Source organism: Lissotriton helveticus, chromosome 7, assembly GCF_964261635.1.
Source record: "Lissotriton helveticus chromosome 7, aLisHel1.1, whole genome shotgun sequence".
In the NCBI taxonomy this organism is placed as follows: domain Eukaryota; kingdom Metazoa; phylum Chordata; class Amphibia; order Caudata; family Salamandridae; genus Lissotriton; species Lissotriton helveticus.
In genome coordinates, this window is record NC_136068.1 from 1,947,342,961 (window position 1) to 1,947,358,262 (window position 15,302).

Genomic DNA, 15,302 nt, shown 5'->3' on the forward strand with positions numbered 1-15,302 from the left:
CTTATAATAGACCACCGGTGTCGTGGTAGCCACACCACCACTGTGGGTTTGGCGGTCCATCAGACCACCAGACTCATAATAAGGCTCTATGTCTTTCTTTGAAGAAAAGTCCTGCACAGTCAGGATGATAGAAAGCGCCAAACACAGGACCCTGAAATATTCACCATCTGCCATGGAATTGGCTATATTACTGTATCGTCCATGGCAATAAGCCCAGGTCTGTCAACTGGTAGATAGTGTGCCCAGCATTCTGCTGCACAGCGTGACCAACCACTTGCAGGACATCATGAGGGAATGCTGGAACAGCCACTCTGGAAAAATAGGATTGGATGGGAACCTCCTATGTTGGGCAGATGGCCACCACACATTTTGAAGATCCCATGCATTCCACAAACAAAAAAGGAAGAGGTCCAGCGCTAACATTATAGCCATTTTCCCATTGTACAAATGTGGCATTGGGTGGTGATTTTCATAGGTCCCCTCCTGCCTAAACATGCCTGTCATAGTAGCTTGAATTTTTTACTTGTTTGGTGCCACAGACACAGTTGACTTCCAGAGAGATCCAGGTGATGGTAGACCCAATGGACACAATTAAGGAATCACTGTATGTGGTGGAGGTGTCTTCATCTAAGTCTTGTGCCTTTTAGAGGTTGCTGATGCGGGTGATACTGACATACTACATGAGACACGGCTGCTTTGTGTAATGCTGTCATCCTTTGCTTCTTCATGACCACCTTCTTCTTCTATCAATGTGATCTGAGCTGCTTCCCCTCTTTCATCACTAGCACCACCACCAGCTATCTTTATCAAGTGCTTCTCCCACCAAAATGTGTGATGTTTACTCAAATGCGATGCTTGGCCTCCCACACCGTAGTGTGAACCTGACTTACCTCGACGTATGCACGTGTGGCGAATGGAGCATATTGAAATGTGATCCTCTTGCTTGCCAATAGTAAAAAAGTCCCAACCTGGTGAGGAGAATATTTTTATTGTACCACTGCCAATGCCTGAAGAAATTGAATTAATTTTCTGTGTCATTTGCCTCTCTGTAGTGTGTACAACTGTGGTAGCGGTGGATGCAAGTCTTGATGGGGGTCTTACAAATATAGATGTCAGTGGTGGTGCAACTACATTCCGTCTGAACAGGTTGAACAGTAAGGGTCACCTCTGTATCTTCTTAGCATCCCTCTATGCTGACAATCACTTACTCAACCTCATCACTGTCACTTTTCAAAATTCTATGGCTTTCAGGAACTTTTCCCCACCCTTGTCTCGCGGGTAGGTTCTCAGACTCAGCCAGGGTCGAATCCATGTCCAACTCATCAGAAGGGAGCTTGGAGAAGATGATAGAGTACCCTTCCTTCCTCTTGCTGGATATTGGGAAGACAATGTTTCAAGAGCAACAGCTTGCTCAGAAGGAAGCTCAACCTCCTGTTCTGCTACTACCTCAAGAAGAACTGCTGCTGGCTGCAGCTCCTGTAATGATTGAGTATTAGTATGTGGCTGAGACAAATCCAGTCTAGACTCACTGCTCACCACCATGACTGCAGTGGCTGTATCACTGAAAGACATATGCTTGGGCTTGGTCTTTGGTGGGAACAGTCCTGTTGACGATGCACCAATGTTTCTCCCAGCTGTTTGCTGCCCAGAAGAGGGTGCACCAGGTACATCAAGTTTCCTGAAAAATGTGAATGTTGGCACACCAGTGGTGGTAATATCCTTCTTGGCCTCCTCACTGGCCACTTTCCTGTTAGGAACAACCTTCTTTGGGGTTGCTAGACCAGCTGATGTGCGGCTTGGCACTACACTGGTAGCGCTGTAATTTTTAAATCCTTTTCTTTTGTTGCTTCTGCTGATTTTATTTTGCACTTCACTGGCATTGAACTTGCAATTTGATCCTGCTCACTTACCTGACTACCTCTCAGCTTCAAATCACCCCGGTCCACCGCAGCCTTCTTGGCTGATTGATGAGGAGGGCGAGTTGAACCCGACCACCGGAAATCCTCACTTCCGGTCGGCCACTTCTAGATGCTAGCTATCTTGGCTGGCGGTCTAGTTGTTTCGGGCTCCCTGTCACTCTGGTATTTAACCGGGGTTGGGTGCATTTGTTCTGTTGTTAGACCAGCTGATATACGGCTCGGCACGACGCTGGTAGTGCTGTAATTCTTAAATCCTTTTCTTTGTGTTGCTTCTGCTGATTTTATTCTGCACTTTACTGGCATTGTACTTGCAATTTGATCCTGCTCACTTACCTGAGTACCTTGCGGCTTCAAATCGCCAAGGTCCACCGCAGCCTTCTTGGCTGATTGATGTGGAGGGCGATTTGAACCCAACCGCCAGAAATCCTCACTTCCGGTCGGCCACTTCTAGACGCCATCTTGGCTGGCGGTCTAGTTGTTTCGGGCTCCCGGACGCTACCGGTATTTAAGCTAGATATGGCCAGTACATTGCCTCTCGCCAGGAATGCTGATCGGGGTTCTCCTGGACTTCGCACTTACTCCAGGGAAGAACTATTAGCTGTTAACCCCACAGTTAAGTTGTGCAATGCACCTCCATTAAAGTCTCTGAAAGGACCATTCGGTTGCTGATGCTGTAAATATGTCCTCCCTACACCACCACCCTCTCTATCCCTCTCTATCGTTCAGCCACAGCGACGGCTGAAAATCCTCCAGCTTAACGTGAGGTCACTGACTAAGCACTATTTAGAAATCCATGACTTAGTCACAGAGAAATCCCCAGATCTATTTTTCTTGACTGAGACCTGGCTCAATGAGGATATGGTGGCTGAACCGAACCTAGCTCTGCCCTCTGGGTACTCCATTTGCATAGTTAACAGAGAGTGTAGGGGGGTGGCATCGCGGTGATTTTAAAATCATGTTACTCATGTCTCTTCACTAAAGAAGTAATTGAGTGCTGCGAGTGCGCTCATTTCAGTACCACCGTTAGTATACATCTGACCTTATCTGGGCTGCTAATCTATCATCCACCAGGGTCTGCCTCTAGGTTGAAAGTCTGCCTTTTGGAGGCAGTGTGCATGCTCGCTATGAGCATTGCCAATAATAGCATTCTAGGTGATTTTAATCTGCACTTTGACTTAACTCAAGACAATGAGATCTGTAGCTTGCTGGCTGTCAGGGCAAGGTAATCTTACAACCACACAGGAGCAGAATGATGCCTTTTCCCAACTCCCCTCTCAATACTCTTCTGCTCGGTATTCTATTATCCTTTGCAGGTAAGTACCAAGGGGGGGAGGGGAATGGGATAGAGAAGAGACTGCCCTGTAATCTTCTTTAGTTCTCTGCCTCTTCCTCTTATTTCTTCTTGAAGGGACTGTAAGTAAATGCACATATATATTACCTTTTGCTTTACCCTTTTGATATCACTGTATACACATTCAAACAATAATAATTATCTTAACAGGAACTTTCTATGGGCTTGCCTCTCTTCTGTTGAATGTGTTGATTTATTTATTTATTGATGTGTTTTTTTCTTTTCTTTATCCTCAGATATTTCAAAATTCTGGTAACCACTTCTCAAGAGGAAAAGACAAGTTAAGTATTGATTTACTATAGCTCTTACTTAATGATTACTGGTTACTCTTCTTAACTTACTTAGTATATTCTAGCCTTCTCCTTTATCATCTTCTTCTTTTATTATTCGGTAGAGAATAATCAAGGATAGTAGCTACAGGTTCTTGACAGTGAACTCAAACATAAAAGTCAAAGGACTTCTTTTATGGCTAATGACGAGTTACTGTGCCATATGATAATTCTCACTAGCACTAGTAAACCCCAACTCTGCTTGTCTTCTCAACACTGATATCACTAACTTATCCATGTGATACTGCTCACGCAGAGAGTATTGCGCACGTCTCTGACAAGAAACGCTTCTCTAAAGACTTGCACACAACTTTTGACTTAAGGGAGCATGCGCCATTCTACAACACTAACCTGCGGTCTTTTAGTTTCTAGGTCTTTAAACGCCCTTGGCGTCAACTAAGGTTGGAGGACTTTCACGTGCTTCTCAGCATGAACCCCCTGGGACCTCTTAATGCTGAGACAGACTATAGTTCATTCTCTGATTGGATCACCCAAGGGTTAGATGCTTTTATCCCGGCTAAGTGGTTTAAGGTACGTACCTCAAGCGCCAGTCCCTGGTATAATGACTCATTGTTCACCTTAAAGAAGGCCTGTAAGAGATCAGAGCGTGAGTGGAGAAAGGACTACAACCCCCCCAAAAAAAGCATGCTATTTGGCCAAGATCAAACATTATCACAGAACCATCTGCAATGTTCAAGCGGCCAACTATGCCAATGAAATCAAGCTCAGCCCCAACCCGGCTAAATGTATTTTTAAGATCTTTAAAGTCCTTAGGGCTAGGAAAAATTCGGCATCCGCTATTTAATCTGAACAGCAGTGTGAGGTTCTGGCCACTTTCTTCATTTAGAAAGTTTGTACCATCTATCGGTCCATCCCACAAATGTCCACTCCTTCTATGACTGCTCTTCCTAGACCCTTGCTACCATATTCTTTAATAGCTATCCCTAGTATTTCACAGGATGAGTTCATTCAGCTGAGCAGGAAAGTCAAATCTGGCTCTCCAGCCGATTTTTTAAAGCTGGCTCAACTTAGAGAGTCCCTCGCTCTTTTTCTGGCCCCATTATGCCAGATAGTTAATTCTTCCTTTTCCACAGCAATTGTCCCGGTGCCGTGGAAACAGGCATAGGTATCTCCCATTCTCAAAAAACCATCACTTGACCCGGCTAAACTCGAAAACTTTAGGCCTATATCTCTCCTCATCTGGGTGGCTAAGATAGCAGAGGCACACATTAATAACACACTAACGAATTCTTTGAATACCAACAACATCCTGGATCCATCTCAAAATGGCTTCCGCTCGGGCCACAGCACAGAGACTGCTCTCCTGGCCATGACTGAACACCTGCGGACCATTCTCGATTCCGGTCAGACTGTGTCACTGATCTTGCTTGATCTTAGTGCCCCCTTTGATACGGTCTCGCAGGGCATTTTGCTACAGCGGCTGGAGGAGGCGGGAGTGGCTGGCCTGGCTCTGGAATGGTTCAGTTCATTTCTAACCGAAAGATCTTTCCGAGCGTCAGCTCCCCCGTTTCTCTCTCATGCACATTCTATCGACCAGGCGGTGCTCCAGGGCTCAGCGTTAGGTCCTCACTGTTTAATCTGTATGTCCAGCCTCTGGCAGTGGTCGCCCGGCAGTGGGACCTCACCATGGTCTCCTATGCAGATGATACTCAGCTGGTGGTGGCCCTGGCTGAAGGTTCCACACTGAATGCCTCTAGATTTAGAGATGACCTGGCTGCTGTTGCAGAATGGATGACCATTAATTGCTTACAGTTGAACGCTAGCAAAACTGAGGTTTTATTAGTAGGGAAGAACTCGAGCTTGTGGAGTGAGCGATGGTGGCCAAGTGTCCTGGGTAGTACTCCTATCCCCAAGGCAGTGGTTAAGAACCTGGGGGTATCGATGGATTCTTCCATCAGCTTTAAAGACCATACCAAAAAAAGTTGCTGGCACCTGCTTTGGCCTCTTGCGGGTTCTTAAGCCCCTTCTGAAGTTTTTTGACTTACCAACGCGCCAGCTGATTGTCCAGTAAGCTATTCTATCTCGATTCGACTATGCCAGTACTCTCCTACTAAGGGCCAACCAGGCTGAAATAGCACGGATGCAGCGTGTTCAAAATGCCGCATCCAGAGCCTTGATGGGTCTCCCGCAGTCCTGCCCCTCTGCTGGCACCATTCGGAGACTCCACTGACTTCCTATGGTGGAGAGCATCCAATTTAAGATGCTGTGTCTCTCTTTTAAGATTTTGAAGCTTGCCATGCCTAGCCTGCTTGGTGACCTGCTTACCCCATATGTTCCCCCGCCCCAGCTGCGCTCCTTGGGGCAGCACCTGGTCACTGTTCCCCATGTGAAACGTCTTCGAGTGTGGGGCCGGTCCTTTCGCTGGATGTATGACGTTACAACGCATACTTTTACCACGCCTACCATTACCACGCATTTTTTACAACGCAGGATCCATGACAACGCATACCATTACCACGCATGTATTTACAACGCATATACCTTTACAACGCATACAATTACAACGTAAGTATTGGTAAGTATATAATATTTTTTAATATTTAATTTAATTTAATTTAATTTAATTTAATTTAATTTAATTTAATTAATTTAATTTAATCAATTTAATTTAATGTAATTTAAATTTAATTATATTTAATTTTTACACTGTACCCTTTTACCCAAAAACCCAAAACTAACCCTGACCCAAAAAATACCCCTTTTACCCAAAAACCCAAAACTGACCCTGAACCCTAAAAATACCCCTTTACCCAAAAACCCAAAACTGACCCTGAACCCAAAAAATACCTGAACCCTAAAAATACCCCTTTACCCAAAAACTGAAAACTGACCCTGAACCCTAAAAATACCCCTTTACCCAAAAACTGAAAACTGACCCTGAACCCTAAAAATACCCCTTTACCCAAAAACTGAAAACTGACCCTAAACCCTAAAAATACCCCTTTACCCAAAAACTGAAAACTGACCCTGAACCCTAAAAATACCCCTTTACCCAAAAACTGAAAACTGACCCTGAACCCTAAAAATACCCCTTTACCCAAAAACTGAAAAAAAAATAATAAATAATAATAAAGAGCTTGTAAAGCGCACAGTAATGCCATCACGGCATGTCCCCGCGCTAGAACTAGCCGTGAGCCAGCAAGAGAGAGATCCAGAGGACTATGCTGTGTATAAGTGAGTTTTCAGCAAGGCCCTAAACCGCGCTTCGCTACTCTCCAGTCTCAAGGCCAAGGGAAGTTTGTTCCACTGTTGAGCTGCATGGAGCGCAAAAGAACGACCACCTATTCTGGCCTTCCTCGTCCTGGGAACTGTCAGCAGTCCGGTCCCCTCCGAACGAAGGGTCCTGGAGGGTTCATACCGGCTGACTAGATCCTTTAAATAAGCGGGCGACCTCTCCCAGACAATCCGATGACAGAAGAGTAGACACTTAAAACGCACCCTTTTCTTCACAGGCAGCCAATGAAGCGCATCCAGCGCCTTCTGCGAATTGGCCCTCCTAGGTCTTCTCAACACCAACCTGGCGGCGGAGTTCTGGATGACTTGGAGGCGGCCCAGGCTACCCTCGGTCGCCCCCAGAAACAGTACATTTCCATAGTCCAACCGCGAGGTCACCAGTGCCTGTGTTAGAGTCCTTCTGGCCGCAAGGGGCAAGAGGTCTAACGTTTTATTTAGGGTCTTTAAAACTCCAAAACATTTGCCCACAAGACGCCTAATGTGGCCATCATACGAGAGGGAGGGATTCATCCAGATTCCCAAGTTCTTTGCTTCCTCACAGGGGGTAGGAGTAGGACCCAAGCATGAAGGCCACCACTCAGCTGACCAATTATCGCTCTTTCCCCCAACCACCAGCACCTCTGTTTTAGAACCATTGAGTTTTAAACAATGGGAGTCCATCCATTCTCCCAGTGCCTGCATACAAGATTTAAAGTTAGTTGGAGTGTTGGAGGAGTTCTGCGACAAAGAGATCAGCAGCTGGGTGTCGTCAGCGTACGACACCAATTCCACCCCAAAAGATTGTACCACTTTTGCCAGGGAGGCCATATAAAGATTAAAAAGAGTGGGGCTAAGAGCCGAGCCCTGAGGCACTCCCTGATCTAATGGCAGCTCTGCTGAGCGACAGGTCCCTTGCTGAACCTGAAAGCATCTCTCTGAGAGGAATGACTGTAGCCAACACAGCGCTTGACCAGCCACCCCAGCTTCCTTCAGACACCGCAGCAAGATGGGATGTGCTACGGTGTCGAAAGCTGCACTCAGGTCGAGCATAATTAGGGCCATTGTGTGACCTGCATCAGCCCCTGCTCTTAAAGTCTCGGTGGCTCGGAGAAGAGCTGTCTCAGTGGAATAGCCCCCCCTAAATCCTGACTGAGAAGGATGAAGTAAATTCCACCTCTCCAGGTGTTCAGAGAGCTGGGTATTAACCACTTTCTCTGCCACCTTCGCCACGTACGGTAGTAAGGAAATCGGCCTGAGGTTTTCCAGCACCTCCAGGCTCACGTTAGGTTTTTTCCTAATTGGCAGTACTATGGCCTTTTTCCACTCTTTGGGGACTTGTCGAGTGCAGAAGGAGGTGTTTAGGACCTGCCTGATGTGAGGTTCCAGGGCTGACACTCCCTCTGAAATGACCCAAGCCGGTGCCGGATCGTTGGGGGACCCTGACTTCACACTTCGGCATATCTTTATAAGATTGTCCACTGTGGGAACCTCAAAAGTTTGTAGTGAGGACTCAGAGGGTACCATTGAGCTACCAGCTATAAGATCTGAGCCTTTGTCTGACCCTAAACCCTAAAAATACCCCTTTACCCAAAAACTGAAAACTGACCCTAAACCCTAAAAATACCCCTTTACCCAAAAACTGAAAACTGATCCTAAAAACTCACCCTAAACCCTAAAAATACCCCTTTACCCAAAAACTGAAAACTGACCCTGAACCCTAAAAATACCCCTTTACCCAAAAACTGAAAACTGACCCTGAACCCTAAAAATACCCCTTTACCCAAAAACTGAAAACTGACCCTAAACCCTAAAAATACCCCTTTACCCAAAAACTGAAAACTGACCCTGAACCCTAAAAATACCCCTTTACCCAAAAACCCAAAACTGACCCTGAACCCTAAAAATACCCCTTTACCAAAAAACCCAAAATAATATTTTTAATAAAATAATATACTTACCAATACTTACGTTGTAATGGTATGTGTTGTAAAAGTACCTGCGTTGTAAATACATGCGTGGTAATGGTATGCGTTGTAATGGATCCTGCGTTGTAAAAAATGCGTGGTAATGGTAGGTCGTGGTAAAAGTTGCGTTGTAAAGGTTGTATACCCCTTTCGCTGCTTGGCAGCCAAACTTTGGAACTCCCTGCCTGTTCAGATCCGTAGAATGGAATGTCTGCTGGACTTTAGGAGAGCCATTAAAACATTTCTCTTTCCTTCAGTCTAGTCTCCTTGGCCACTTCCTTGTTCTTCGGCGTTCCTCTGTTCTGGTGTTTAGGTCCATTTTCTGATGCTGGTAGCGCCAGGACGCCCCATTGCTGGGGCAGCTGTGCGCTATATAAATCTGAATAACATAATATAACATACCATCTTCAAGTTCCTTCTAAGACGTAACAGGTGTCATTTAAGCTGCAAAAGTTGAAGCAGAGGAGGACATCTGGGTGATAGTACTGCATGTGTTAATGTCTCTTGTGCACCTAAAAGAAAACAAACAACAAAATAACAGAGAAATGTTGCATTTGTAGTTTGACTCTACAGGCAATATAATTTAGTGAGGTCACATCACAAATAATTAACAACAGTGTATCTAGCACGAACCATGATAACATAATTGTTGAATAAAATACAGAAAATATTCTTATGTGTCTCTAAGACCTATGAGACACCTGTGACAGGCAGGGGGTGCAGGTGAAAAAGCAAACAAAATAAAAGCATAGGCCTCTTTATCCACCACTCAGAAAATGCACCTCCTGGCACACTACTAGTTGGGGGATGACATCCCCTTGGTTCTTGAGGGTCCTTTGGGGCCAACCACCCCTCCTTCCTCCAGAAGGAACCACACAGCTGGACTGCTGAGAGGTCATCAGTGGCCACGTCCCCTTTCTCCTTCACTCTACAAACACGCCTCCTGCCGCACTACTTGTTGGGGGAAGAAGTCCACTTCAGACCAGAGGCCCTCAGAAGTCAAGTGGAATTCATTCCCCAAACAGCAGAGTGCCAGGTGGTGCATTTGCAGAGTAGTGGAGAAAGGGGGCAGGGCCTCTGTTGAGTTTCTGGGTTTCTTAATCTCTTGTTTCTGTTTTTTTAGGAAGGGCCCCCTTCCCCAGGCTTTTTTGGGCCCGGGGGACCTCATCCTCTGGCTTCTGCCCCTTTAAAAAATGTATATACATTAAAAAATAAGTAAGGGGGCCGCACACCCTCCCTGTCAGGCCGAATTTGACTCAAGGACCCCATCCCGGGGGCTGATCCTTTCCCTTTTTTATTATAATAGTGAGAGGGGTCATGAAGCCCTTTTCCCGGGGCCATTTTCCACCCCAGGGACTCCATCCTCCGAGGAAAGGCCTCTAGTATGGGCTCCCTGGTCCCACCCACTCTTATCTGTTGGAGGCCCCGGCTAGAGCCTAAAGGCCCCCGCAGTCCCTGCTGGCTCCCAGTGTCCCGTAGGAGCAGGCATTGCTTTTGGGTAGAGGGAGCTGCTAACATGCAGCTCCCTCTGTCCAAAAGCAATTCTGCTCCTCTGTCAGCAAGCAAGAAAATTTGACATGCTCTCGCTTTCTGAAAGTGGAGCTGTGTTTGCTATGGCCGTGCGGAGCGGTGCTTCTACCAAGCCATAGCAAACTGCGCTGTCCTGGGGTGGGCGTCCCAGGACATTGCTGGAGCCAGCCCTGGGGGTGGTGGTCTCCAGGGCCAACTAGAGCTAAAGGATGGGGTGTGAGTGACCCCACTCCCATCTTTTATTGTGTGGTGTCCCCGGGACTGCAGGGGAGGCCATACAGGCCACCCACAAATGGATTTCAATCAACAGCTGTTGGGAGGTGGTGGGACCTGGGGCTGAGGGGGGCCGTATGGGCTCCCCGCATAAGTTTACTTATGTTTGTGCCAGGGAGGTGGCGGTCCCTGCGGTACAGGGGGTGCTGCATTGGCACAGCCACTTTACTTCAAAAACTGCCCTCAGGACCTGGCCAACCTGGGAGCTAATTACTAATGAAGAGCAGGATATTGCACTTTGTTTTTTTTGTTTTTTTTCAGTGGGAGTCATGGATCCTGCCGAAAAGTTTTTTTAAAAAAAAGGCTTGTTTGTCCCTCGGGGTGCCTATTGGACCTCCCCAAGCAGCCTAGGGGTCAGAGTATTTCTAGCTTTCCCCTCTTTCTTTTTTGTTAATCTTTTTTCTGTGACTCAGTTCAAACGAGTCACAAGATGGTTCCTGGTTTGAAGTGTTGGCAGCCAATCAGATCTCAACTGGAGATCGGGAGGGGTCGCGGATCCACTACATCCCTATATATACAACTGGAGATTTCTTTAAATATCTCCACAACTACTGAATGGATGTACACCAGATTACAAAAAGCCACTTCCTTCGGCCAACATCTACCCTCCTACCAAATTTGGTGTAAATTCGTTCAGCAGTCTGGCTTGTAGAGGTGTCTAAAAACCAATGGGAATTAATATTTGGAAAACGTGCTTTTAAGCACCCCTGGGTCTCAGCCCCCACCTGTCAGATCACCCGGAAAAGTTGACAGCAGCTGAAGTGAGAGTCATATCAGTTTTGAACATTTCATCAAGATTCGTCAAACGGCGCCAAAGTTATTGACAAATCTCCTAACTATAACTACCTGCTGGCGATATATATTAGTTATAGTTATATATATATTCACTGGAAAAAAAGGGTTACAGGGATGTTACAGTTAGGCTCAGATTTCAAAACCAGTGACATTTTGCAGTTATAGTTAGCTAACTATAACTTACGTCCCCACAATGCACTGCTTATGACCTCACATATTACATCGCTTATGACATGGTCAGTGACATCATTGATGACATCACTGAGAGTGGCCTGGAAGAGGCTCCCTCCTTTTCTTAAGAAAAATAAAACCCTGGTGATGTGGTGGTTCCTGGGATGCGGGTGTTCCACGCTGCCCCAAGTCAATTTACTTATAGCCTCAGGGAGGTGGTGCTCCCAGGGGCTTGGGTTGGTCCAATCACTCCAGTGTTATTAAAAATAAGTCCCAAGGAGGTGGTGGTTCCCGGTACATAATTAAGCCCAAGGAGGGGGGCAGTGCACCCCCCTCTTTTAAAAAAAAATCCTGCATTCCCCTGGGACCTGGTCCACCGTGGGGCAATATTTGTGAAACAGCATTAAAGATATAGGCAAGGCAAAAACGTTTTTCCTGTGGAAACATGGTCCTGACTATAAGTCTAACTCTAACTATATATATAGTGCACCACTTCCATAGGACTGTGGGAGCATGAGAACTCTTTGCTTCTGAACATTTATATATATAATCTCTCAAAGTGCAAATGAAAAGTGACCAAGGAATGGACAAAGCACTGGGAAGAGCCCTCTGGACAGGAAGGCAAAGTTGGAGCCTCTGTGGCACTTCCTTCCTGTTAAAAGAAAAAAGAAAAAAATATGTTTGTGCTAAAAAACTACCTTATCAATCTGATCCGGTAGAAAACTTACTCAAAAATGGCATCTCAATTTGATTTTGCTGCTTTTCGAGTAGAAAATCTACTTTAAAAGCAGACCTTTGAAAGCAACCAATTGTAACCATCAGCGTCTGAAAATGGCACTTACAGGCTTCCTAAGGACTGGAAATCTTGATAGGTGATGCCAGTTCTCGCTTGGTGTGGCCAGCTTGCTTGCTGGAGCCCCGCTCTGTTCCCCTTGTAATTGTGTTACTCACACAGGAGCAAAGGTCTGCCAAGCAGAGATTCGTGGAATGTGGCCAGAACTCCATCTACAAGAGAAATGTGGAGGGGACAAAATTCTGCTAATTAATGGACTTAAGTTTCCACCCTCTCCTATTCACCGGTCAATGTCCCAGAGGCAACAGATCATATAGGAATTTACAATGTCGTTAGTGCTTTAAGAATGTTTTGTACATCGTCTGAGTAGTTATAACAAATTAACTGAAAAAAATGGATCAGTTCTGGAAAAGGATTTCATTTAGATGTTAAGAAAGAGTGTGGGATGATGGAGCTTAGAGGGACTCCTGCTTCTAACGGTGGGGTTCCGATAACAAATGAAGAGTATGGACGACATTTTCTCTATTGCGTAGTTAGGATGTGATCCAAGTAAGAGTGGTACCGTGTATGCCTGCTTTCTTGAGCTTTAGGATTCGTGTGTAACAAGTGACTGTGTCAAAGGCCGCTGAAAGGTCCAAGAGAAATAGGGCAGTGACCCCATTCTGGTCTATTTTGTTTGTAAGGTCATCCCAGATGGAGATTAGGGCTGATCCACTGCATGTTATTGCACAATATCCTGTTTAGAAATCAGAAAATAGGGAGTTTTAATCAATAAATTGGGTAATCTGGCCAAAAGTTGCCCTTTCTATACGTTTGCCTAGGAGTCATCTTCTATTGGTCTGTGGACATAAGTTGAGATTTACACTTTTTGTAGTACTTTAGTAGTATTTTTGTAATACTGCAAAGTGCATGGTGTGAATAGGGCCCAGTGTGTGTACTTTAACTCAAGAAGTAGCCATAGTTGAGCGACGACCAAACAGTTCATCCTTGAAGCATTTCCTCCTAGTGAAGTGCCTGTGTGTATCTTTTTTGTAGGTACCATATGGAACAGTTATGAAGCTGGGCAACAAGACAACAGTGACAGACGTTATTCTTGCGGGATTCACTGGCGGGACCGGGCTGCGGATTTCCCTCTTCATCATTCTTCTATTAGTCTACACAGCCACAATGGTGGGAAATGTTATGATGATAGTCTTGGTATGTCTGGACCGACGCCTGCACTCACCCATGTACTTTTTTATCTGTAACCTCGCCCTGGTGGAAACTGCAAACAGCTCAAATATGATGCCTCTAATGTTAGTGCAGGTGTTTGCAGTGCATAAATCAATTTCACTGTCATTTTGTTTTGTACAGTCCTTTTTTTATTTGTACCTTGCCACCAATGTATTCTTCTTCCTGCCCATTATGTCCTATGATCGTTACGTGGCCATATGCAATCCTCTGCATTACACCACCATCATGAGTCGCAAGTTCTGCATTCAGCTTGTCATCGGCTCATGGCTGGGTTCTCTAACTGTTGTCCTCTACCCCACTATCTTAATAACCATGCTGCCCTACTGTGGTCCAAATATCATAGACCATTTCTTTTGTGATGGACAGGCTGCTATGAAACTAGCCTGCGGTGACACTGTGCACCTAAGTAACATAACTCTAATCTCAGGGCTTCTCCTCCTGCTCAGCTCATTGGGGTTGACATGTCTGTCCTACATCTTCATTATTTCCAGTATTCTCAAAATCCCTTCAAGAGATGGACGGCAGAAGACCTTCTCCACCTGCAGCTCTCATCTGATCATGGTCACCATCATCTACGGAAGTGCCATCTTTGTTGAAGTGAGCCCCATGCTGCATCCTTCTGCTGGGCTCTACAAAACAGTCAACTTGTTCAGTAGCTTTCTCTCTCAATTGATGAATCCTTTTGTCTATACTTACAGAAACACAGTATTTAAGGAGGTGATAAAGAATCAAGTGTGTGGAGACGTGCGTTAACCTTAAAGTGCACATCCATTTGTAAAGCAGCTTGTAATCTACACACACAAAACCAGCTTCCTGCACTTCAGAGAAACACCAAGGTCATCAGCTCTGTGTAAAGGCTGTGCTTGTGAATATTTTGATGTGGTGTTCTTAATAGGCTGATATCCATTCCTCCAGGGTGGGATTGATTAATCAAACTCCCAAAGGACACTGTGAGATTCTGCAAAAATGAAAATGGTTCCAAAGCAATGAACAATTAAGGCACATTCTTAGACAACCACCAACTGTGCATCTTTCAGGGGAGGGACAGCTTCAGAGAAAGAAATCTGAGAAAAGAGAAGCCATGAAGTCCAGTTTTCAGAAGGGATGAGCAAACTTTCAAAGGACAAATAAGGAAGCACATCAAACTCTGCAAATTTATATCTGAAGTTTAATATCTCAGTATGTGAATATACCTTCTACATACATCTTTGTGTAGCCTGCTAATAATATGTTTAGATCTGGGAAGGAGCCCTTTGGCCTTTCTTGCTTGTGAGACCAATAAACGAAGTGTCATTAGGTTGGGTAAACATTGAAGTGTAAAGAAGAGAGAAAGTGTTTGTCAAATGTGATGCATGTAGGACTAAGCTTTTCATGAGCCTTACTGAGGTAGGTCAACCTCAAAAGAGGTCCTGCCCCATGTACAGATTAATTACTCACCATATAATCTCATTCCTATCTTAGCATATTTGCAGGAACATGCTTACGGTAGTGTTTTAAGACTGTGCTGACCCAGTCTTGGCTGAGAAACAGGTCCTGAGCCTGTGGCACTCCATCAAAACAGAGGAGACCAATGCTACCAGGTAGTCTATCTAGTCTGGGCCCCCACCCCATTAGACCTGCACATCCTCGACAACTTGACCAAAGGGCTTACCCCGTCAGTTGCCAGAAGACTGTAAACGATCCAAAATGGAGCAGTCATATTTATCATCA

The 15,302-nt window shown here is 45.4% G+C and overlaps 1 protein-coding gene across 1 annotated transcript; it reads left to right on the plus strand.

The window, feature by feature from the left end:
* Nucleotides 1-1,310: 1,310 nt before the first annotated feature.
* LOC144770005 (olfactory receptor 6M1-like) lies at nucleotides 1,311-14,345 on the plus strand. The gene is made up of 3 exons (XM_078654199.1): nucleotides 1,311-1,478; nucleotides 13,395-13,556; nucleotides 13,713-14,345. The coding sequence occupies exons 1-3, from the start codon at nucleotides 1,311-1,313 to the stop codon at nucleotides 14,343-14,345; spliced, it is 963 nt and encodes a 320-aa protein (XP_078510325.1).
* The last annotated feature ends 957 nt before the right edge of the window (nucleotides 14,346-15,302 follow it).

What these genes read in the sequence shown, in the direction of transcription:
- LOC144770005 (XM_078654199.1), top strand. Translation starts at nt 1,311, where the DNA reads ATGTCCAACTCATCAGAAGGGAGCTTGGAGAAGATGATAGAGTACCCT. An exon ending in TGCTGCTGGCTGCAGCTCCT is followed by an intron (nt 1,479 to 13,394) that starts GTAATGATTGAG and finishes TCTTTTTTGTAG; the next exon opens with GTACCATATGGAACAGTTAT. An exon ending in ATGTTATGATGATAGTCTTG is followed by an intron (nt 13,557 to 13,712) that starts GTATGTCTGGAC and finishes TGTTTTGTACAG; the next exon opens with TCCTTTTTTTATTTGTACCT.